This window comes from Onthophagus taurus, chromosome 7 (assembly GCF_036711975.1).
Source record: "Onthophagus taurus isolate NC chromosome 7, IU_Otau_3.0, whole genome shotgun sequence".
NCBI classification, from domain to species: Eukaryota; Metazoa; Arthropoda; class Insecta; order Coleoptera; family Scarabaeidae; genus Onthophagus; species Onthophagus taurus.
Window position 1 is genome coordinate 37276804 of NC_091972.1, and position 26275 is coordinate 37303078.

Sequence of the window (26275 nt, forward strand, 5' to 3'; positions counted from 1 at the left end):
ACATACCATCGAAAGTATTCAAGATAGAAGTATTCATTATCACCAATATTGATGTTAGAGCTTGGAACAAGATTTGTCCTAAATTTTGTTGATATTTAGCCCAACTCTTGCACACGCCTCCTGTATACGTTCAGCATCAGTTTCATCTCTCCAAGACTATCCGAAATAAGGACTATATCGTTCGCGTAGCGCAAATTACTTAGGTATTGCCATCAATGTTTATACCTTTTTGGGTCCAATCCAGTTGTTTAAATGCACTCTCCAGGACTGTGATGAACAATTTGGGTTCAACATAATATTGCCTTGTCTTACCCCACGCCCAATGAGTATTCGGTCAGTACTTTCATGCAATTTTACCGTCACTGTAGGAATCCTTTAAATGTAATAAATAAGTTTGGTGTATCGATAATGGACTCTGCATTCTTGAAGTACTTGCAAAACTGCCATCAACTCAATTTAAATCAAATTTTATAAATACCTCTAAATACCCATCTTGGGTAAATACCTCCGGGTATATATCCAGGGAATTTTCTCTTGAAAATAAATACCCGGGTATTTAACAACACTGGATGATATGGAGTTGTCGCTGTCACTCTGCCTTATACCCGACAGTTCTGGTGTTTTGTTTGTTAGTCCGTTAGCCGTTTTTATGTAAATTGTGTTGAAGCTCGGAAACCCGGAAGTTCTAAAATTTAATTTGAGTGTAGACTTTATTGAGGCAGGGTGTAAAAGAAATTAAACTATTTTTTGTTACGGTGAATTTATTCGACTTAGTATTTACAATTAATTCACTATGAATTAACTACATATTTGAACATATTAAAATGAATTTATGTTAATTTCTTTACAATATCTTTATGAATAGGTTGCATTTCATAATATTTACGATAAATCCTACAGTTTACATTGTTATGCAAAATCCAAGCGATATGCATAAACACAACAGATGTGGAATAATTAAACAGCATGTAACAAATTTTTTTTGGCCATGGTAAAACCGCGAATACTTTATATAACCAAACTGATGATTCATAATATGTGTAAAGAACCCTAAAATTAAAAAAATTGATTAATAATAAACTAAAAATAATTAATAACAAAACTTACGTTGCTTGGTAAATCCAAAAATAAGCGGTAATTCCTAAAAAGGTCCATTTCCAAGATGGGACGACTTTCTTTGAAAAAAATTCAACAACTGGTAAAATAACTATACTGGTATGCAAACAATGATTAATCCATTGAGGGACGAATTCGTCGAAAGCCTTTGGGAAAACTAATTCTCTATCAACGATCCATAAAATCCAAAATGTACCAAAAACGAAAAAAGCGGAAGGAACTACGACACCAACGTAAAGAAATCCCTTAATTTTTTCGAAATTAAATATCGAAAGTGCAGTATTTTTTGAAAACCGTGGACGAATTTCGGCGTAAATTGAAAATATTGCGTACGTTGATTGAGCAAGCTAAAACCAATTAATTTGAATCAAAAATATCAAATAATTTTTATATAAACTTACCATATTCCAAAACGTTAAGTATCGAAATTTAAAAGTATCCAAATGGTGTAGTTCGGGAATATCTGATTTCGTCACATCGATATTAAAGTGAGAGTATAATCCTATTAAACCGTAACAAATTAACAGGGAAAAGTAAAATCCTAATAAATACAAATTCATCTTTCGTTAGATCTTTTACTAATACGTTGAAAACTAAGTCTGAATAAACTTCACAAAGAGGAACAGCAAGAAACACGTGCTTAATGGACTTTAATCGTTTACCACACCATATAACTTTTATCTTTTAAAATTTTAAAGAGACATCTTTAAATATTTGAGTTTTGATTTTAAAATGAATTACTTTAATAATGCTTTAAACGATAACGGAAATTATTTCGTGTTAAAAACGATGTGATTATTTCTAATAAGACAAGAATAAATCGTTAATTGAGTTGTTATGTTATCGTGTAGTTTGAGGGATTGTCTGGTATTATGCAAAAAAATTAAAACCAGACGCGACCTTTTGAACTTTTGAGAGACTATGAACGGTTATCTTCAGTGCGGGAATTTTTTTGCATGTATATCCGTCTAGTTCACATTTTGATTGCACATTAACACATTTCTTTTTAATCTTATTTTAAACAATAATTTTCGTGATAAGTTAAAATTGGCTAATAAAACTGGCAAAAGTAGATAACTGCAAAAATTATTGCAACTATTACGTTTAATCAGAGTGAATTAAGTAATTTTTTAAAATTATCTTTTTACTTTTTTTGACGAAATGACGTCAAATCCTAACTACTTTGTGGAGTTTCTGTTTCATGCATTCATTACATTGTAACTACGGAATACCATCAAAAAAGTGCATTATCTAATGAATTAAGCTAGACAAAAATATTCCAGATATTGCTTATTGATTTTGCTGCAAGTAAAAATATGATCGTAAGCTTCACTTTTTCACCACATCGAGACATACATAATGTACATAAAGTAACATATTAATAATAATAAACTTTCGAATAAGTACGATGAAAAATTATTTATTAAATGATATTGGTGCTACATATGTTTCGAGAAAATATCTCGTCTTCAGGCACGACTGTATTGAAAAACATTCATTAGTAAGTTCAACAAAAACTAATTAAAATAATTACCGTCAGAAATTTAGTAAAGAAAGTACACTATCCAGTATATATGGAGAAACACAACCAAAATGAACCAGAACAAATATGGCGTGAATTTACTTGTTTCTTTGAAAATATTGTAGAAATCAAGACACTAAACAATTAAAATTCAAAACTACACTATTATAAAACCACGCTGTTCAATTAAAACTTAGAAAACTATCAAAACAGAAATATATAGTAAAATTGCACAATAAAACTGATGATATTACATTACATTACATAGAATACATATCGGGTAGGCGGACCAACCAACCTTGCACCGCGACCCTAAGGATCTATTATACTCCGATATCGTTATCAAATTTCACCGTGCAGTCCAATGCTCTTAACGAACATTAATACCTTGCTCGGCGAAAGGTCATTCAGATCTTTTGAGGAGATAAACTGCGACCCAAAAATCGAGAATCTGATACGGTTAACGGCAGGGCAGTGGCATAAAACATGCTCAACCGTCTCTGCTTCCTCCGCACATAGTCGGCATTCAACATCGTCGGCTAAACCCAACAAGTTGAGGTGTGCTTTTAATCGGCAGTGCCCAGTAAAAACACCCATTAGAACTTTTATGCTACTACGGGCAAGTCCTAAAATATTCCCGGGTTTGACAGTGGCGATGTTAATAAACACCTTAGCATGTCTCATTCCAGGAGAACTGGTCCACAGTAGGCGAAGTCTCTCTTCAGCCCACAGTCCAATCCTATATTTGGCCATCGCAAATGATACACCAACTGCTGGTTCCGGTCCCACAAACGCTTCAGCGCTGCCATCTCGTGCTAGCTTATCTGCCGCTTCATTGCCAGCAACACCAGAGTGACCCGGGACCCAGATCAGAGAGACTCTGTTATCACAACTCAGTGTGTTTAATGTTCTCTTACAATCATTAACCAGAGCCAACACCGTTTTCACGGCTTGCAGCGTCTGGAGAGCGGCTTGACTGTCTGAGAAAATTCGTACTGTCATGTTCTTCACCACTCTTTCAAGAAGGATTTTAGCACCCATGTCAATAGCAAATACTTCCGCCTGGAATACAGTACAGTACGTACCCAGGCTGTAGGCTTGCTTAATTCGAGGTGTCTGGCAGTATACTCCTGCTCCTACCCCTTCAGGCGTTTTTGATCCAGCAAATCTCTGCCCGAACCAGAGAATTTTCATTTTCGATCCAGGACTGCCGCTCAGGCAGTACAATCTGGTATCGAGCATTAATCACTGATAGTGATACCGCCAAATCTGACGGCATTGATGAGCACAGTATCAGTGCTTATAATGTCTTCCGCAGCCCATTGGTAGGACATGTCGGAACAGTTTTGAGCATATTGCTTAAATCTGTAAATGGTTGTTCTAGCCTCTTTCTCTATATGCAAATGCAGAGGAGATAGGCCAAGCAGAACCTCCATTGCTAGAGTTGGCGTTGTGCCTATCGCACCAGAGATTGCCAATCCAGCTACTCGTTGAATTCGTGAAAGTTTACTGATAACTGAAGTCTGTCGGACTTTCCTATACCAGGCTGCTGCTCCGTATGTGATCATAGGTCTAACCACAGTCACATAGAGCCAGTACAGTCTTTCAGGGGTAAGACCCCAATTTTTTCCACAAAGACTGCGACAAGTCCACAAGGATAGTCTAGCTTTGTGCAAAACTCCCTGCAAATGTCCATTCCATGACAGGGTTTTGTCTAGGATTACTCCTAGATATTTGACTTCCTTTGAGAAAGGAATTTCTTCACCTTGGATAGTTGGGCGGATTAGTCCATCTAAATTTCGCTTCCTGGGGAAGGGCATAACAATTGTCTTTTGCGGGTTTATTGAGAGGTTCTCTCCCTTACACCAAGCGCAAATGGTATCTAGGGTCACCTGGAAGACTTTAGATATCCTCGGCAAACAGGTTCCTTTGACCATAACGACAATGTCATCAGCATAAGCTTGAATTTTCACACCAACGGCTTCGACTATCGCAATCAGATAGTCAACTAGGAGGGACCAAAGCAGGGGAGATAACACCCCTCCCTGCGGGCAGCCACCTCCCGGCCTGAAGCGTATCGTATCACCGTGGAGTGAAGTAGAAACTATTCTACTATCTAGCATATTGCGGATCCAACCCGCTATAGTTGCTTCCACTCCCCTGTCAAGAGCAGCTCTTTCAAGAGATTGTGGTATTGCGTTGTTGAACGCTCCCTCTATATCCAGAAACGCACAAACCAAGATTTCTTTATCCTGCAGCGTCATGGATACTCTACCAACTAAGTTGTGTAGAGCCAATTCTGCTGATTTTCCCACTTGATAAGCATACTGGTGGCGACTCAGTGGACCAGATACCAATGGCACCGTACGGATATACCGTTCCAGAACTTTTTCAAGGGTTTTCAGCGGAAATGACGTTAGGCTGATTGGTCGAAAAGCATTAGGAGTAGGGACCGAACGGCCCGCTTTGGGTATGTAAGATACCCGTACCTTAGTCCATTCTGCCGGCACATATTTCCAGGCGAGACTCGCTCTGAAAATTTTTACCAAAATTGGCAACAACAAAGACCTCCCCTGCTGTAACAAAGCAGGAAAGATATTGTCTTCTCCAGGCGATTTGAACGGCTTAAACGTTTGAATTGCCTGGTCCACGGATGTGTAAGTGACGACTTTTCTAGCCACACTCCAATCCGTATTTGAGGGGCGCTTTGCCTTGCAGGAATAGCCCGCTGTGGCATTATCGGCCCTCATCATCAGGCTTCCTGGGAAGTGAGTCTGCATGAGAAGCTCCAACGAGGCTCTGCTAGAGTCCGTAAAACTACCGTCAGGCCGCCTAAGTGAGCCCAGGGGTAGTGCCGGATCTCTAGCGAGAATCTTGTGAATTCTTGCACTGCTGGGTGTGTCTTTCACTCCCTCACAGAACCTCCTCCAAGACTCTCTTTTTGCCTTACGTATGTTTTTGGTGTAATTCGTTAGAGCTTGTTTATATTTCTCCCATTCACCTAATGTCTTGGCCCGGTTGAAAAGCTTTCGGACCTTTTGTCTTTCGGAGCTAAGAGATTCGTTCCACCAGGGTGTGCCCCGATTACTACTTTTCACCTTCAGTGGACTGCTACTGTGATATGCAGAGCAAATTGCCACAGAGATCTGCTCCGTGGCTATTTCAACCTGATCACAGTTCCTAACGGTTGCGATAACACTAGTTAGGTTATCTGCAAGGCAACTCTTAAACAGATCCCAATTAGTGCTACGGGGATTACGGTATGTACAGTCCGATTTCATCCCTAGATCAATTTTAAATTGAATATGTCTATGATCTGAACACGACGGTTCAGAGGATACCCTCCAGGAGGTTATCTTAGAGCTTAATATAATTGAGCTGAACGTAATGTCAAGTACCTCTGCTCTAAACTGAAAGTTTATTATTATTAATATTATTTTCACGATGAACCTGGATTATGCGTTGACTTCATAAAGTAACATAGTTTTTTACAGACGGAATTACAAAGAATCAGATAGACCATGTACTTATTGACTAGTATTATAAAAGTTAAGACACGCAAAGGTGCATGCTGTGACTCCGATCATAAGAAAATACGCAAAGCAGGTATGGAATATATCAAACTAAAACCGATAGAAACATGCAACGAAAAGAAATGTAGTCGTGGCTGAAAACTACAATGAGCGACACAGGAAAGGAAACACTGAAAACATATCAACAATTAAAAAGGGCGGAATGATTTGATAATGAATGTAGACTAGCAATTAACATTAGGAACGGATGATATAGAAAATATATCGCGAAGCAAACCTGAAAAAGAAAAGAAATCTTTAAAAAACGAGTGTCGCAAAGCAAATAAATTATATATGTGAATGGAAGAAGAGAAAATATGAAAATGACCAGGTACTTCAAATGGAAAAAAACATTAAAGGAAACAATATTTGAGATGTGTACAAATATCTTAAACAAATCAGACAAGGGTATAAACCATACAGAAAAGCGTGCAAAAACAAAAAAGACGAGATAACCAGTTATATGGAAGACATCCAGAACATGCCAAAACGCGAGAGCAGCAAATTATGTATGAAAGAAACGAGGAGAAAGTGGATAGAAATGAAACTGAAGAGGAAGTCACATAAATCAGTCACACGATTTATGTGGCTATCAAGTCAGGATGATAGCCACATAATCTAGAGTATCTATACTGCCACATACATCCCATCGGCTGCAGCCATTAGATGTTGTGTTTTATGGGTCTCTTAAAGGTGCTTACAATATGAAGTGCGATCTGCAAATGAAAAATAGACCTGGTGAACCTATCACAGTTTATAAGATTGCAGAATATTTAAGAAGATATATTCAACATAGCAACAATTTCGAAGGGTGTATCGGGTATTTATATAATAAATGCAAATGTTTTTTTTTATGAAGATTTTCCATTCCAGCCCCTGATTGCTGATAGACGTCAACATGCCGTAGAGCAAGCACAATTACGAAATCAAGAAATAGCGACTAATAATACATCTTTTTTAAAACAGTTTTTTAAAGACTTGTCGCCTATTTCAAAACCAAGCGGTATTTCTTCGAAAAAACAAAAAAAAAACAACATTCAGTTATATTAACGGATTCAGGGTAGAAGTCAACAAAGATTAAAAACACAAGCTATTGCAAAAAGAAGAATACTGACTGAAATCACTAGGGATTCATTTAGCAAAAAGATCCGCGGTTCCAAAAAGCAGTACATAAATTGTGAAGATTCATCGTTAGAGTAAAATGTAGATCTAAAAAAAATCTGACAAGACATCTCTGATGATGATAATTGTTCACAAATGAGTGAAAATGAAGATGAGCGAAACTCTAACGAAACAAGTTTTATGCTTGAAAAACAAATAGAGTTGAAGGAAAAAGATTACTAGTGATCATCCTACGCTGAAAAAAGATGAGAAATCTCTTAATTTGTAGAATTCATTAGCAAATTGGCTTAGGCGAATGCCATTCCCCCAGTCTCCTATACAACTGTTCTTTTGTTCCTAATGATATAGCATAAATCTCCAAAATATTAAAATTTGACGATTTTTCTTAATAAAATGAATTATAACGGAAGTATTAAAACTGATGGAGAAAGAAGTTGTGAATAAAAAATGTTCATAATGCATCAATAAATCATAATCCAGAATAAGTTTATATTTATCTATCATCAGTTTCTAGCGATATAGCATAAATCTGCAAAACGTTAAAATTGCACGATTTTTCTTAATAAAATCAATTATAAAGTAAGTATTAAAGCTGAAGGAGAAAGACGTTGTAAATAAAAAATGTTCCTAATGCATCAAGAAATCATAATCCAGAATGATTTTGTATTTATATATCACCAGTTTCTGATGCTATAGCATAAATCCCCAAAATGTTAAAATTGGACGATTTTTCTTAATAAAATCAATTATAACGTACGTATTAAAACGGATGGAGAAAGGCATTATGAATAAAAAATGTTCCCAATGCATCAATACATCATAATTCAGAATGATTTCATATTTATCTATCACCAGTTTCTAATGATATAGCATAATTCCCCAAATAGCCAAAATTGGATGATTTTTCTTAATACTTAACATCGGTAGTTATAACGTAAGTATTAAAACTGATGGAGAAAGATATTGTGAATAAAAAATATTCGTAATGCATCAATAAATCATAATCCAGAATGATTTTATATTTATCTCTCACCAGTTTCTAATGATATAGCATAAATCCCCAAAATGTCAAAATTGGACGATTTTTCTTAATAACATCAATTATAACGTAAGTATTAAAACTGATGGAGAAAGACGTTGTGAATAAAAAATGTTCCTAATGCATCAATAAATCATAATCCAGAATGATTTCATATTTATCCATCACCAGTTTCTAATGATATAGCATAAATCCCCAAAATGTTAAAATTAGACGATTTTCTTAATAAAATCGGTTATAACGTAAGTATTAAAATTGATGGAGAAAGACGTTGTGAATAAAAAATGTTCCCAATGCATCAATACATCATAATTCAGAGTGATTTCATATTTATCTATCACCAGTTTCTAATGGTATAGCATAAATCCCCGAAATATAAAAATTAGACGATTTTTCTTAATAAAATCAATTATAACGTAAGTATTAAAACTAATGGAGAAAGACGCTGTGAATAAAAAGTGTTCCTAATGCATCAATAAATCATAATCCAGAATGATTTCATATTTATCTATCACCAGTTTCTAATGATATACCATAAATCCCTAAAATGTCAAAATTGGACGATTTTTCTTAATAACATCAATTATCACGTAAGTATTAAAACTGATGGAGAAAGAGGTTGTGAGTAAAAAATGCTCCTAATGCATTAATAAATCAAAATTCAGAATGATTTCCTATTTATCGATCACCAGTTTCTAATAATATAGCATAAATCCCCAAAATGTTAAAATTGGACGATTTTTCTAAATAAAATCAATTATAACATATGTAAGTATTAAAACTGATAGAGGAAGACGTTGTCACTAAAAAATGTTCCTAATGCATCAATAAATCATAATCCAGAATGATTTCATACTTATCTATCACCAGTTTCTAATGATATAGCATAAATCCCCAAAATGTTAAAGTTTGAAGATTTTTCTTAATAAAATCAATTATTACGTAAGTATTAAAACTGATGGAGAAAGAGGTTGTGACTAAAAAATGTTCCTAATGCATCAATAAATCAAAATCCAGAATGATTTCATACTTATCTATCACCAGTTTCTAATGATACAGCATAAATCCCCAAAATGTTAAAGTTTGACGATTTTTCTTAATAAAATCAATTATAACGTAAGTATTAAAACTGATGGAGAAAGATGTGAATAAAAAATGTTCCTAATGCATCAATAAATCATAATCCAGAATGATTTCATATTTATCTATCACCAGTTGCTAATGATATAGCATAAATCCCCGAAATATAAAAATTAGACGATTCTTCTTAATAAAATCAATTAGCAAGTTAGTATTAAAACTGATGGAGAAAGAGGTTGTGAATAAAAAATGTTCCCAACGCAGCAATAAATCATAATCCAGAATGATTTTATATTTATCTCCCACCTGTTTCTAATGATATAGCAAAAATCCCCGAAATATAAAAATTGGACGATTGGACGACTTTTCCTAATAAAATCAATTATAACGTAAGTATTAAAACTGATAGAGAAAGACGTTGTCATTAAAAAATGTTGCTAGTGCATCACTAAATCATAATTCAGAATGATTTCATATTTATCTATCACCAGTTTCTAATGATATAACTTAAATCCACAAAATGTTAAGATTAGACGATTTTTCCTAATAAAATCAATTATAAAGTAAGTATTAAAACTGATAGAGAAAGACGTTGTGAATAAAAAATGTTCCTAATGCATCAATAAATCATAATCCAGAATGATTTCATATTTATCTATCTCCAGTTTCTAATGATATACCATAAATCCCTAAAATGTCAAAATTGGACGATTTTTCTTAATAACATCAATTATCACGTAAGTATTAAAACTGATGGAGAAAGAGGTTGTTAGTAAAAAATGTTCCTAATGCATCAATAAATCATAATCCAGAATGATTTCATATTTATCTATCTCCAATTTCTAATGATATAGCATAAATCCCCAAAATGTTAAAGTTTGACGATTTTTCTTAATAAAATCAATTATAACGTAAGTATTAAAACTGATGGAGAAAGACGTTGCGAATAAAAAATGTTCCTAATGTATCAATAAATCATAATCCAGAATGATTTCATATTTATCCATCACCAGTTTCTAATGATATAGCATAAATCCCCAAAATGTTAAAATTAGACGATTTTCTTAATGAAATCGGTTATAACGTAAGTATTAAAACTGATGGAGAAAGACGTTGTTAATAAAAAATGTTCCCAATGCATCAATACATCATAATTCAGAATGATTTCATATTTATCTATCACCAGTTTCTAATGGTATAGCATAAATCCCCGAAATATAAAAATTAGACGATTTTTCTTAATAAAATCAATTATAACGTAAGTATTAAAACTAATGGAGAAAGACGCTGTGAATAAAAAGTGTTCCTAATGCATCAATAAATCATAATCCAGAATGATTTCATATTTATCTATCACCAGTTTCTAATGATATACCATAAATCCCTAAAATGTCAAAATTGGACGATTTTTCTTAATAACATCAATTATCACGTAAGTATTAAAACTGATGGAGAAAGAGGTTGTGAATAAAAAATGTTCCTAATGCATCAATAAATCATAATCCACAATGATTTCATATTTATTTATTACCAATTTCTAATGATATAGCATAAATCCCCGAAATATAAAAATTAGACGATTTTTCTTAATAAAATCAATTATAACAACGTAAGTATTAAAACTGATGGAGAAAGATGTTGTGAATAAAAAATGTTCCTAATGCATCAATAAATCATAATCCAGAATGATTTCATATTTATCTATCACCAGTTTCTAATGATATAGCATAAATCCCCAAAATGTCAAAATTGTACGATTTTTCTTAATAACATCAATTATAACGTAAGTATTAAAACTAATGGAGAAAGAGGTTGTCATTAAAAAACGCCAACTTTATGAAGATGTTACGGCTTTACTTTTTATTTTAATATTAGTTTCTGTGGGGCAAAAGTCCGAACATGGTGTGTACTTTTCATACCCAAATAATGGCATTTAAAAAAAATGTTAAATGATAGTTTTTTTAAAAAAACTGCGTTGTCGCGTTTCGCCTGGAAATGTGCTGATTAGGGACGATCATGTTATTCGGCCGTTATTCTCATTTAAAGCGGCTGAGGTATAAAGGGCAACATTTAGAGAAAATATATTGTATAAATAAAAAGCTTTGTCCCGATTCACATGGAAGTCCCTATACACCTCGTTTTACGGTACTTAACATCAGTATAACGTAAGTATTAAAACTGATGGAGAAAGACGTCATTAAAAAATGTTCCTAGTGCATCACTAAATCATAATTCAGAATGATTTTATATTTATCTATCACCCGTTTCTAATGATATAGCATAAATGCCCAAGATGTCAAAATTGGACGATTTTTCTTAATAAAATCAATTACAACATCGGGCAGGAAGACTAAGGTCTATAGCCCTTTTGGACTCTTTCTTTATATTTATTTTATATATGTATTTCTTTTCGTATTTCTTATTGTTATAATTTTTATATAAGTCCAAATAAATATTGTTTTCTTCTTCTTCTTCTTCTTCAATTACAACATGTAAATATTAAAACTGATAGAGAAAGACGTTGTGAATAAAAAATGTTCCTAATGTATCAATTAATCATAATCCAGAATTAATATTTATTTGGTTATTTCTTTCCATCTCAATTTTAATGTAAATGCAATAAAACTGTGTGTATTTATAGATGGATTTTTTTAATTTTCAGCTCTACCGGTTTCGATCAATACATTTAATCATCTTCAGGAGCAACGTCAGTAAAAATATTTTTAAAAGACATATTTGTTAGTTAATTAAGCTGTTATCCTCTTAATCTTGATTATTTAACTCTTCTCTTCCTTGTTACCCAGTTACTAATTCAAAAATATCCAATAAGCCTACCATGCAACAATCATGGCGCATATGTCAGAATTGGCGGATTTTTCTTAATAAAATCAATTATAGCGTAAGTATTCAAACTGATGGAGAAAGAAGTTGTGAATAAAAAAATGTTCCTAATCCATCAATAAATCATAATCCACAATGATTTCATATTTATCTATCACCAGTTTCTAATGATATAGCATTTACATGATCACTACAGACCTGTTCAAGACTGTTGTAGCCTATGTCACACCACTGACAGCAGGATATTTACGGATTTGACGACGTAGGCATGAATATTTTCTTCTTGTTAGCTTCATCTTTCATAGATGAAGTGCGTACGTCATGATTAAATGTCGTCATTCAAGTAAGATTGAACTGGGAGGAAAGTGCACCTTGACTACAAACTATGATTTACTCTATACTCGATATATTTGTGCTCAGAACTTTTCAGTTCAATCGGTGAATAGTACAGAATAATTCCACTAAGTACATGGATGCACTTAAGAAAAATTTTATTGTTACTTTTTTCTAAATTTCAATTATATGACTGCAAATCTAATCCGCATTTGATTTTAGAGACAGAAATTGAGGAAGGTCAAGACAAAACAAAGGCTATAATGCCACTAAAGAGAGTTAATTAAGTTAATAAAGGATTAATTAAAATAAATACAACTTTATTAATTTAAATTTGCTTTTAAAAATTGTACATACAACTGTGGAACTTTTTCAATATCAGGTGTATGCATTTTAGAAAAAGTTAAATATTGCCTATTTAAATTAATAATCTTTTGCATGCCAATTCCGGTAATATCTAGAGTTAAATCTTCCACGCCAGGTACAGTAATTTCTCCCTTAACTCCACTTCGAATATCTTTAATGATTTTATCAGTAATTATCTTTACTGTTTTATTTAGTTCATATAAAAAATTAGTTGAACTTAACGGAGCGTTCTGTGTAGACATATTTGGTGGTGGTGGTGCTTTATCAAATAAATTATTTGAGATTTCTTGAAAATTAATTTTATCACTGGGAAATACTATGAATAAAGGTGAATCCCATCGATTTTTTTTATCAGGTTCTTCGTATCTTAAAATTAAAGCATCAAAAGTTTCTCTGTCATATTTTTCTCCACCATCTGTGCGAGTTTCGTTTTGTTTCCAAGCTTCTTCATAATTAATTTGTGTTAAAATTGTGCATTGAGTCGATCTATTAGCTTTTGTTGCACAATACAACTCGTAACGATAACCTTTAATATAATTCGAACCATCTAAAATAACTACATTTGTTGGGGTTAATAATTTAGTTGCTTCTGATTTTAAAAGTCCTCTTATGTGCTTTTCCTTAATAGAATCTTAAAAGTAAATTGGAATATTACAACGAATTGGGTGATAAACTCGAAGAATCTTACCATTATAAAATGTCTTTTTAGTAAAATTTGCTTTTAAAATTTCTTTGTATTCACTTACTATATGAACTTCTTTGCCTTCATTTTCAAAATATTCTTTTAATTGATTCGTCCTGGTTGTTTTTCCACTGGAAGGAACTCCAGTTATTATTATTAGTGGCATGATTTTAAGGTTATGTGAGGTTATGTTTTGATGTCTTATTTGAATGATATTTATTGAATATAAATATAAAAAATATTATCAACGAATATTCTCGCTTTAATTTGAATCTTTAAAAGACTTTTTAATTAAATTTCATAAAATTAAATGCAAATATAGCTCTTAATTTAATAGTTGTGATGTTGGTACCTTTTGTGAACTGATAGTTGGCAGCGATGAATCAATCGACTGATTATTCGCTCATTAAATTCATTACTTTTTTCTAATTACAAAAATATAGGGTTCGACAGCTCTATTTCTTATTCTGTTAAAATAACGCTAAAAATTAACTTTTTTTATAAAATTTGTAAATCTAGTGTTGTCGAAGAATGAAATTTACAGTTTCCTGTAAATTACGTGGCGGTAGGTAAAATCATTGTCTTTAAATATTATAGTCTGCCAACGCTCTGTAAAATATGGTTCTTATCCGAGATATTATGGCCTGTATGGTGCTGCCGAACTGAGTATTTTGTTGTAACTAATCATTATGAATGAATAATGTAATGTTAGTTGCCTAATGATTGAATTCTCACCAACAATTTTTTTATTTATACTTTTGGATTCTTAAAAGAATAAGCAATGAATATGTGATAAATTAATATTTTTAGATTAATAATTTGATATTTTCAATATCTTCTATTAAGCTTCTATTAACGTCAGAGGCGAATTTAAGACTAAGCGTACCGGACGTATACATAAACGTCCTTTTTTTCATCGGGAGCTATCGATCTTGTTCTTTATCGAGACATTATCTTTAAAGTACAAAAAAAGAAAAAAATATTCTGATAAACAACTTAAATGTGGACACAGATTTGGGGTTGAATTTTCCTCGAATACATTTACGGCACTTGGAACCGCAAAAAAGTAAAAAAAAACATATTAATTTTTTTATATTTTTTATCTGTGATCTACAACAAACCTTATATATGTTTTAATATCGCCAACTTAGTTTTTTTTTTACCGATCGGTAGTTGCGATTGGAGGTTAATAAGCCACATCTTTTATGGATTAAAGTTCTTACAATAAGGTGAAGCATAAAGATTTTATGGGCTTTACATCTTTTATACCAGCCTGGTATAATATGTAGTACTGCCCTCTCAATTTTTTTACACAACTTTTGCAATAAATTCCGTATTGCAAATCGGATGGTTTCTTTAATGATGTTGGGTTATTTATATTATAGTTTTTGTAAAATAACAAAATGTCTCTGTCTTCAATCAAATCTTCTTTTGACAATAATTTTTGTAGTACGTTAGTCAGTTAACTTTAAGATAGATGTCGTGGTGTGTCGATAGAGGGCTCTCGGTCCTCTTAGAAGATGAGAGAGACAACATGTATAAGATGGAGTGTAAGATATTTTTATAATAATAAAACAACTAAGTACTTTTAAAACAAGTCGTTTAATTCAAGTTGTTACATGGTGTCAGGTGAAACACCTGAGAACTGAAAAAGAAGAAAGAAAAGGAAAAGGAGAAAAAAAAAAAAAAAAAAAAAAAAAAAAGAAGCCGCGAGAAAACGAGATCTGTTCGAACCTAAAAAAAAAGTTAATAAGAAAATGGCGTGCTTCAAGCCTCCGAATTCGCTGAAATTCGATGAAAATATTGAAAGAAATTTCAATCAATTCCTTGAAAGCTTATCGTACTTTATGAAAGCATCAGGATATGACAAAAAGGATGACGAAACGAAAGTATCGATTTTTCTGAATATAGCTGGAGAAGAAGCGCAAGTTGTGTTTCGACAGTTGGGATTATCCGAAGAAGAGAAGAAGAAATACACTACAGTAGTAGAAGCTTTTAAACAACACTGTGCTCCAGTAAGAAATGAAACATATGACCGATTTAAGTTTTTTAATCGATTTCAAGGTGAGAGTGAAGACTTCGAACACTTTTTAACTGATATTAGAACATTAGCTCAAGCATGTAACTTTGAACAATTAGAAGAAGGGCTATTGAAGGACAAAATCGTTATAGGAATAAATGACAGAGATTTACAAGAAAGGTTGCTCCGAACACCTAAACTTACCTTGAAAACTGCCATAGAGTATTGCAGAGCTTCGGAAGTGACTAAAAGACAACTAAAAGTATTAACTAAAGAAGAAGGAGAAGGAAATATGGTTAGTTACATCAAGCAAGGAGGAAAGAAAATGGATGGAAAAAACAAGAACAAGAAAGAAAAGGAGTTTAAGTGCAAATACTGCAATCGAAATCACAAGCCAAGACAGTGTCCAGCGTACGGAAAGACTTGTATGGTATGCAAAAAAGAAAATCATTTTGCCGAGGTGTGCAAGTTTAATATGAAACAAACAAATAAGAAGAATGTCCGAGATGTCAAAGAAAGCCATAATGCAGAAGAAGAAAGCACCGAGGAGGATGATAAGTATATTAGATTAGATTCCATAATCAATAATGATAAAAATGTTAAACAATGGACACAGAAAATAGATGTAAATGGAAAAAATATTGTTTTCAAACTAGATACGGGTAGCGAATGTTCAATTCTGCCATTTGATCTGTTACAAAATAATTTAAAAAACAATCTAGTTTTAGAAAAAACAAACACTGTATTAGTAGTTTATAACGGAAATAAAATAAAACCATTAGGGACAGTTAATCTAAAATGTAATATAAATGAAAAAGAAAGTAAGGTTAGGTTTGTAATTATAAAAGAAAGTAGAGCAATACCGATCCTAGGTTTAGAAGATTGTTTAAAATTAGGTTTAATAAAAAGAGTTGATAAAATAAATGTCCAAGTTAGTAAGGATAAAACCCAATTTATAAAAGAAAATTCAAGTGTGTTTGAGGGTTTAGGGAATATAGGCATGTGTAAAATTAAATTAAAAGATGATGCTGAACCAATAATAAAACCGCTAAGGAGAATTCCAGAATCGATTAAACCACAGCTGAAAATAGCTCTAAATAAACTAGAAAGTAATAAAATTATAGAAAAAGTTGAAGGACCAACAGAATGGTGCCATAATCTAGTAGTAGTTCAAAAACCAGATGGAAGTTTACGACTTTGTCTGGATCCAAGATATTTAAATCAGTACATAATAAGAGAAAAATGTCAAATTCCATCTCTGGAAGAAATTTGTAGTAGATTAGCAGGAAAAAAGTTTTTCTCAGTCTTGGATATGAAAGATGGGTTTTTCCAAGTGAAACTAGATAAACAAAGTAGCAAATTATGTTCTTTCGGAACACCGTTTGGAGTATATCGGTTCTTACGAATGCCATTTGGTATATCATCTGCTCCAGAAATAATGCAAAATTTAATGTTTTCAATTTTTAATAACATAGAAGGAGTAGAGACCTATTTTGATGATATAATTATTTCAGGAACTACTTTGGAAAAACATGATAGAGTTTTACAAACAGTTATAGATCGTGCAAAAAGATTTAATGTTAAGTTTAATAAAAATAAGGTCCAATACAGAATAAATCAAGTTAAATTCTTAGGATTAATTTTGTCTGAAAAAGGCATAAGTTGCGACCCTGATAATGTAAACACAATTCTTAAATTAGAACCACCAAAAAACGTGAAAGGGGTACAGAAATTTCTTGGAATGTGTAACTACATAAGCAAATTTATTCCACGGTTTGCTGAAATCACAGCCCCTCTAAGAGAGTTAACTAAAAAAGATAATTCTTGGAATTGGGGGGAAAATGAAAACAAAGCATTTACAATTTTAAAAGAAAAAATAACTCAATCACCTACATTGAGAGTTTTTGATAAAGAAATGCCTATCACTTTACAAACAGACAGCTCAAAAAATGGGGTTGGCGCGTGTTTATTACAAAATGGACAACCCGTTTCTTTTTACTCAAAAAGCTTAACAGAAGCTCAAGTCAGATGGGCACCAATCGAAAAAGAATTATTCGCCATTTGTTGTGGTGTAGAAAAGTATCACCAGTTTGTCTATGGTTACAAGGTAAAGGTTGAAACAGACCACAAACCATTAGTGTCGATAGTTAAAAAAGATATCAATAAGGTCAGTGCCAGATTACAACGTATGCTTTTAAAGTTACTAAAGTATAAGTTGGAGGTAACGTATGTTCCTGGATCAAAGATGTATATAGCAGACTTCCTGTCAAGAAATTACTTAAAAAATACTGGACAAGAAGATAAGAGCTTATTAGATGTAGTACATTGCATGAGTGCTGAATTACCTATATCTGATAGTCGTTTGTTACAACTACAAAAAGAAGGTCGAAAGGACGAAAATCTAAAAACATATATTGAGTGGTACAATGAAGGGTTTCCTAAAAACAATAAGAATGTTGAAGGTAAGGAACTGAAAATACTGTATAAATTGAGAAATGACATTACGGTACAGAATGGAATTTTGTACTGGGGTAAAAAAGTTATAATTCCGAAAACACTTAGGAAAGAAATGCTTAATATAATACACACAGGTCATCTAGGAATTGATAAATGTAAGGCTAGAGCTAGATCGTTATTATACTGGCCTGGAATTACACTGGATATAGAAAATCTTATAAGACAATGCAAAGTATGTGAGAAATACAACTTATCGAATCCAAAAGAAACGTTTATTGGTCATGAGATTCCGGAATTACCCTTTAATAAAGTTGGCATGGACTTGTTTCAGTTCAAAAATCATGACTATTTGCTTGTAATTGACTACTACAGTAAGTGGATTGAGGTTAAAGAGTTGGAAAATAAAACAGCTGGTAACGTAATAAATAGATTAAAACAAATATTCTCTGTTCATGGAATTCCAGAAATTATTATTTCTGATAATATGCCATTTTCTAGTTACAACTTTAAAAAATTTACTGACAGTTGGGGAATAAAAGTAATAACATCTAGTCCAAGATATCCTAAGTCGAATGGTTTAGCGGAAAGGGGAGTAGGTGTAGTAAAAAGATTGTTGAAGAAGTGTTTAGAAAGTGATCAAGATATATATTTGGCATTGTTAACGTATAGGAACACGCCCATTACGGGTATGTCCTATTCACCTGCGCAAATGTTATTTTCTAGAACATTAAGGGATAAATTACCTTGCACTAAAAATAGTTTAAAACCGCAAATGAGTAATAACGTATATGAACAATTGTTGAATAATCAGAAAAAATCAGAAACATGTTATAATAAAACATCAGTTGAACCTAAAAGTTTTAATAAAGATGATAATGTGTTAATTCAAAATTTAGATAATAAAACATGGGCTCCAGGTAAAATAGTGGATGTTTATGATACACCTAGATCATACATTGTACAAAAAGATACAGGTAGGCATATTAGACGCAATAGTGTGCATCTCCGAAAATCGTATAATGATGTAGTAATTAGACCTAAATTAACTGAAATTGACAACATTCCCGATAGTGACATATATGTAAAAAATCGTACTAAGCCTAGTTTAAGTAAGGTTGTTGTTAATAAAGATTGTGAACCGATAGCAAGACCGTCAGATTCATCTGTGCAAACGAGGTCGGGTAGAGTAATAAAGGAACCGTCACATTTGAGGGACTTTGTTGGGTATAGACTTGGGAGGGGGGATGTAGTACGTTAGTCAGTTAACTTTAAGATAGATGTCGTGGTGTGTCGATAGAGGGCTCTCGGTCCTCTTAGAAGATGTGAGAGACAACATGTATAAGATGGAGTGTAAGATATTTTTATAATAATAAAACAACTAAGTACTTTTAAAACAAGTCGTTTAATTCAAGTTGTTACAATTTTGTTTAGAATAATTGCAATCAAATTTTTTAATACATTTTTGGATTATAAACCCAGCAAAATAATTTATTGCACATGATTCCAAGTTCTTTTCGAAATTAAATAGTTCATTTTCCTGTGAAGGTTCTTCTTCTGAAGTGCTAATAGAGGAGTCACTCTTCAACATTTCATTGTTGTCTAGTAGTCTTTCCATTGGCAGTGGTTCACAATTACCTGTTTTTGGAGCTTTTAATAAATTATGAACTAAATTACTTTTTCCGTCGACTGTGTATTTATATGATTTATAAATGTATACAAAATCATTCATTAATGACACCTATTAATAAATGATTTTCTATTAATAAACGATTTTAAGAAAGTCCGACCGAACTAATATAGTAGTCAATTTTTCTCCAATCAAATCGGTAATACCGACCCAATCGACCACTATATCTATTCGGTAAGACTACAATATTAAGTTTTGACTTTTGACACATTAATGCCCGGTTGCACCGTTTACTTAGTTGAGCATAACTTAGTTAAGCAGTTCTTATAGTTAAGAAGAACTTAAATTTTATGTCTATTGCACCGACACACTATGGGCAGTTTGAGCCGTTTGCTGATCATAAATGGGTTTTTCGAAAGTCGTAATGTATTTCTTTTTTCAATTGAATCCTATAGTAGAAATGTCAGATTTTAATAATTAACATAAGTTTTATTTTTATATGACGTATTTAAGTAAAAAAAAAATTATCAAAGTTTATATATCTCTGATTTCACGTATTTCGGTTACTTTTGTCGTGATTTTTAAAGACTGCTAATATAAATTTTTAGTGTAAAACCTATATAACGTCATATCTTCCCGAAAAGGTTGTTCTAAATGAATATGGATTTGATCGTATATACAGTGCGTATATTCAGGGATTACGGTCAATGGGAGAAAGTGATGAAGCAAATGTAGTGGAGACTATAAGAGATTTGCAGCCTGATGAAAAGAAAGCAATTTTAAAACAGATCCACCATGATAAATCACAACCATTGACTGTAGTTGAAGCATTAAGCGTTTACATTGATTTAAATTTCACTAAAGCACAATATTTATACCTTAGAAATCTAACCAATGAGAAAAGCTGCTTTTTATTGCCACCTTCTTATCACAACATCTAGGAAAGTAAAAAAAGCTGTTATCAACCTGTTTCTAGCATAGAAATCAGCAATACATATGCAAAGGTAACATCTTTACAAGATTTATTAAATCACACAAGTACGGTAGTGTGGCAAAATCCTGTCCCCTCTTCTGTGCGGATTTGTCGACCAATTTCAATCGAGTTTCTAAAGAGACTCCCGAGAAAACAAAAGCCGTTGTGGATGATATACAAAGTCAAATTGGTAGTTTGAGTTCATCGGTAATTACAAAGCAAGGAAAAGCAATACAAATCAAACATGACATGTTTCTCACTATGATAGATGGAAAAGTTGCCCAAATAATAGCAGGTACATCTTCATGTTCGACATGCACTATTTGCGGTGCTAATCCACAGCAAATGAATAATTTAGAAAAGGTGGCAGCAAGATCAGAAAATGATAATGCATTTCGCTATGGTTTATCAATGATACATGCCTCGATACGTTGCATGGAGATGATTTTACACATATCATATTATCTACCCTTCCGAAAGTGGTCAGCTACTACCGCAGAAAATAAACAATTAAAAAGAGATAAGAAAGCTTTGGTCCAGGCGCGATTCCGCAAATAGCTTGGTTTGATTATTGATGAGCCAAAGAAATAAGTGGTAATACAAACGATGGTAATACTGCTAAAAGATTTTTTTTGTAATGCTTCTTCTTCGGCAGAAATTACCAGTGTCCACGAAATATTGATTAAGCGATTTCACATAATTTTTCAGGTGTTGACATCGGGTGTTACGGAAACGGCAAAAATATACATTAAAAATTATGACTGGTATTACATGCCATCTTCCGTACATAAAATATTAATTCATGGTGAACGTATCATACGACATTTTGCAATTTTACCTATTGGACAGCTATCAGAAGATGCACAGGAATCTCGAAATAATGATTACAAAAAATTTAGACTACATCATGCGCGAAAATGTTCTAGATATGCAACAAACGAAGATGTATTTTATATACTCCTTTATACATCAGATCCATACATAACGAATATTACAAATCAGTGCATTAAAAATGTAAAGAAACTTGACGAAGAAACCCTAGCTCTTTTAACACAGCATCACCTGGTTTCTGAAAATTAAATTGAATAAGTTGAACAGTGTCAGGCAATGATGGAATATTGAACGAGTTAAACAATATTATACATATATTATACATTGTATTATAATATTTATATCTCAGATAGATTGTAATCAGTTAGGGGTTTTTTCAATAATAATATTACTCTGTAATATCAATAATATTCATAAAAAAAATAATAAAATGATTAATAAGTGATTTGTTAAGTAAAATACTACTTCCGGTTTCATGATTTCAATGTAATTTTTTATCTATATATTTTTCAGATATAAAGGCTTATAAAAAATTTTAATAATTTATTTTACTTAGTACCAGCTTATATGAAACAAATGAGTACAGTTTCAGGTAAAGTACTACTTCCGGTTATGTGAGATGGTAGAAATTTTGTATCTGAAAGTTACTTATTCTTATTCAGATTTCTACAACATTTTTTAACTATTTCTAAATCTGTTAAAGTAAACTGCTACTTCCGGTCGACAGATTTGTTCCAAAAGTTGGTAGAGATCAGCAGTCTTAATTTAATAGCCGCATACCAAATTTCATGGAAGTAGATAATTGCGTCTTTGAGTTATCGTGTTTACGAACGCACGTATATAATACATACTATATACTAACAGATACATATGTACAGGGTGTCCCAATTTCGATGTCCGCATAGGCTATCTCCGAAACTAAAAGAGATAGAAAAAAAGTAGCTTACATGTCATGATCTCGTTTTTTGAGAAAATGCTAATGCCGAAAACTCCGAACAGCTATCGTCTTTTGTTTTCGCCCTATCGGCAAAAACTGAAAATTTTGCGAAAACGACATTCGCGAATATCTCACTTATTATCAAAGATGGAGTATTATAAATAAAACATTATATGGGCAACTTTTTACGAAGAATTCAGTGGCGTAGGCAGAATTTTTTTCCCATCTTTTATTTTCGAGATTTTAGACGTAACTTTATTTTTTTAAATGGAAATCATAGTTGGCTATGGCTTAAAATAATTTGTTATTTTCTTCTGATAACAAATATATATAGTTTATGGGGTATATTTCTTATAGTTATTGAATAATTAACAAAAATTCATTTTGTTCTATCTAAAACTAATGTATGTATTTAAAAGTTAATGTTGCTATGGTGATAACCATGCATACTATGATGCAACATAATGTATCAAATAATTGCCAAAGTTTGTATTTAAAAATTCGATAACAACTCTGGCATTATGTGCTGGTACGATGCACCAGCATGTTAAGTGTCAAAGTATAACAAAACTGAATAAAACTTTACAATGAATTTCGAAAATTATGAAAAATGTAACATGATATAATGCTATATGTTATCAGATAAGAATGCGACGTTAGCCGCGGAATTATATTTCACAAGGTATCCGGAAGAAAGGCAACCGCACGTAAGAACCTTCAGCCGGTTAGCAGAAAATTTAATAGATTTTTGGTCCTTCCCCAAACCACGTGCTAAAACACACCAAAATGGCCTGCAAGAGGATGAAGTCAATGTGTTGGCTTCACTTGCGATAAATCCATCAACATCTTGCAGAGAAATTGAACAAGACTTCTGACCCAAAAGCCGCTGCTCCCGAATATGAAAGAAAAATATGTATAAACCATACAAAGCGGGGCTAATTCATTATTTACGTGCCGGAGATGTCAATCTAAGATTAGAATTTTGTAGATGATATTTAGAAAAATTAAATAGTCTGCTGTTTGTTCAAAATGTTATCTGGACCGAAGAAGTTTCTGAGTGTTCAAAGAAGCTTGGGGTTCAATGTATGGTGTGCCCTTTTAGATAATAGAATTTTGCCATATAGTATCTACCATAAAAACTTAAACTCAGAGAAATACCTCAATATATTAAGGCAGCACTTGAGCCTTTGGTCGACAATTTGGCACTAAATATGTCTCAAATGATATATTTTCAATATGACGGAGCACCAGCACATAATGCCAGAGTTGTTAGTGAATTTTTAAATACTACTACAAACTCCTTGCTACTAACTTTGACAATAATTGGAAACAATGCTTTCCCTCATGGTATGGTTATCACCATAACAACATTAAGTTTTAAATACATACAATAGTTTTAGAAAGAACAAAAAAAATTGATACATTATATTCCATCATAGTATGTATGGTTATCACTAGGGCACGAAACTTTTGTAACAAAACGATACGATTTCCCCCCTCCACTTGTTCTCATTGGCTAGTTTTCTAGGAAGCCACTGAGAACAAGTGGAGGGGGGAAATCGTATTCTTTTGTCACAAAAGTTCCGTGCCTTAGTTATCACCATAGCAACATTAACTTTTAAATACATACATTAGATTTAGATGAAACAAAATGAATTTTTGTTAATTATTCAATAACTATAAGAAATATACCCCACAAACTATATATATTTGTTATCAGAAGAAAATAACAAATTATTTTAAGTCATAGCCAACTATGGTTTCCATTTAAAAAAATAAAGTTACGTCTAAAATCTCGAAAATAAAAGATGGGAAGAAAATTCTACCTACGCCACTGAATTCTTCGTAAAAAATTGCCCATATAATGTTTTATTTATAATACTCTATCTTTGATAATAAGTGAGATATTCGCGATTGTCGTTTTTGCAAAATTTTCAGTTTTTGCCGATAGGGCGAAAACAAAAGACGATAGCTGTTCGGAGTTTTCGGCATTAGCATTTTCTCGAAAAACGAGATCATGACATGTAAGCTACTTTTTTTCTATCTCTTTTAGTTTCGGAGATGGTCTATGCGGACATCGAAATTGGGACACCCTGTACAGATGTAATGCTAAAATGGTCAAAATAGGTTCTAGGACCATCAAATGTAAAGATTCATCACAACCTCAAAACGGTAGTTTGGGACAGAAGTTGTCTTCATATAGTTCGTATATACGAGGAAATAAAAATAATAATAAATAATAAAAAATAATAAAAAGAAAATTCTTACCAAGTTTGAAAGGTTTATCTTTAAAAATAAAAAAGTTATTGATTTTTGATCAGCAAACGGACTAAATTTTCCATAGTGCGACACAACAACTAAGTAACGTTTAAGTATCGGTTATTTGGCAACAACGCCATAAAATTAGTTATTTTTATAAATTTTAGTAATTTTTTAGGGTTTTTCGTGTTGTCAAGTTAATGTCAGTTGACATTTGACATATACCATGTAAATAACATTTCTACTATTCGTATCATTCCCAACTTCGCGCATATTCGAAGAGTGTGTATACTACTTACTTATTAGACGGAAATTCTATAATTTCTTGTATTTATCGTAGAACATACAAACAACTTTGTTTTGTTAGACGAAATCTTTTAAAAAAATTATATTCTTCCATTTCGTGGAAATAATTGGATCTTGTGTAATCAATTATTTCCAAAACATCTAAATCGTCGTCGAAAATTTGCAGATCCATTATTTTATTTTATTACTTTTTTAACGTATAGGTTATGTGCGGTTATGTCTATTTGACGTATGCGCTTGAGAACAACTTAAGCACTGGATTTCAAATACTTACATATATTTGAGAACGTCTTATTGATTTTGAGAACGGGTTACTTGACGGTGCAACGCAAATTCACTAATTAAGCATTACTTAGCCTTTAAGCAATGCTTATGTATTACGGTGCAAACGGGCATGAGAGTGAGGTTTTTATTTTGCCAGTGATAGAATTGGGAGATTTTTCAACGATGGATTTTCTCTATTTTGTTGAAAGGACAGTCAACGGAAAAATATTGTAACTAACTCGTATATTAAAATGCGATTAATTATCTCAATAATAAGATAATTAAATATCTCGATAATTAATCGCCTTCATTAATAGACTTGTTGGTTAAATAACTATTAAATGCTGCCTTAAATGTCCGTACAGTGGGATTTTTATTATATCCTCCACGTTGACGGTATATAGAAAATAGATTTTCGAGGATGTCCTGATTTAGCCTGGATGTTAGAAGAAATTTATACCCCTTTCGTTGCTGTCCATCTGCCATCCATCAAAACTTGGGGTGGTTTTCATTACATTTTTACTTATTTTTTTAATCGATTTCATTGCCTCAGCCATTTTATTTAAAGCTGCAAAAGCTTCGTTATTTGCCTCTGATAATGCCCTTTTACAAGGTTTTTTATCTTGTAAATTTCTGCTGTTCAATGCATCAAATTCATTATCCACTATTTCTATAAATTCCGCTGTTGCTGAACAAGTATCCGTGCTTAATTCTTTAGTGTCGATAGCTGTTTGCATTGCAGCAGACACACTATGGCTAAATAATTGTGCAGCTAATTTTACGGTCATTTTTTGAAATGTATTTGGGTTTATATGCTGTTCATTTATTTTTATTAAAGCTTTCCCAGTGTCGCTTTGTTGGTCTAAATCAAATAGCTTTCTTATATCATCAAATGAAATTCTTTTTTCCTTCCATATAAAATCTCCGC

At 32.4% G+C, this 26275-nt stretch overlaps 2 protein-coding genes and 1 long non-coding RNA gene across 3 annotated transcripts; all 3 read right to left on the minus strand.

Annotated features, from left to right (window-relative positions):
* Positions 1-749: 749 nt before the first annotated feature.
* On the minus strand, positions 750-1949 carry LOC111422077 (androgen-dependent TFPI-regulating protein-like). The gene is made up of 3 exons (XM_023055283.2): positions 1518-1949; positions 1108-1463; positions 750-1050 (listed from the first exon to the last, which is right to left on the minus strand). Exons 1-3 carry the CDS (start codon positions 1674-1676, stop codon positions 831-833), a joined length of 735 nt encoding a protein of 244 aa, XP_022911051.1. The 5' UTR covers positions 1677-1949; the 3' UTR covers positions 750-830.
* Positions 1950-12928: 10979 nt separating this feature from the next.
* Positions 12929-14014, minus strand: LOC111422076 (protein KTI12 homolog). The gene is made up of 2 exons (XM_023055282.2): positions 13680-14014; positions 12929-13622 (listed from the first exon to the last, which is right to left on the minus strand). Exons 1-2 carry the CDS (start codon positions 13837-13839, stop codon positions 12949-12951), a joined length of 834 nt encoding a protein of 277 aa, XP_022911050.1. The 5' UTR covers positions 13840-14014; the 3' UTR covers positions 12929-12948.
* Positions 14015-19533: 5519 nt separating this feature from the next.
* LOC139430374 (uncharacterized) lies at positions 19534-25038 on the minus strand. The gene is made up of 2 exons (XR_011640852.1): positions 24787-25038; positions 19534-20226 (listed from the first exon to the last, which is right to left on the minus strand). It is a non-coding gene; the product is annotated as an uncharacterized lncRNA (long non-coding RNA).
* Between the last annotated feature and the right edge of the window lie 1237 nt (positions 25039-26275).

What these genes read in the sequence shown, in the direction of transcription:
- LOC111422077 (XM_023055283.2), bottom strand. Translation starts at nt 1,676, where the DNA reads ATGAATTTGTATTTATTAGGATTTTACTTTTCCCTGTTAATTTGTTAC. An exon ending in ACTTAACGTTTTGGAATATG is followed by an intron (nt 1,464 to 1,517) that starts GTAAGTTTATAT and finishes AATTGGTTTTAG; the next exon opens with CTTGCTCAATCAACGTACGC. An exon ending in TTTTGGATTTACCAAGCAAC is followed by an intron (nt 1,051 to 1,107) that starts GTAAGTTTTGTT and finishes TTTTAATTTTAG; the next exon opens with GGTTCTTTACACATATTATG.
- LOC111422076 (XM_023055282.2), bottom strand. Translation starts at nt 13,839, where the DNA reads ATGCCACTAATAATAATAACTGGAGTTCCTTCCAGTGGAAAAACAACC. An exon ending in TAAAAAGACATTTTATAATG is followed by an intron (nt 13,623 to 13,679) that starts GTAAGATTCTTC and finishes TTTACTTTTAAG; the next exon opens with ATTCTATTAAGGAAAAGCAC.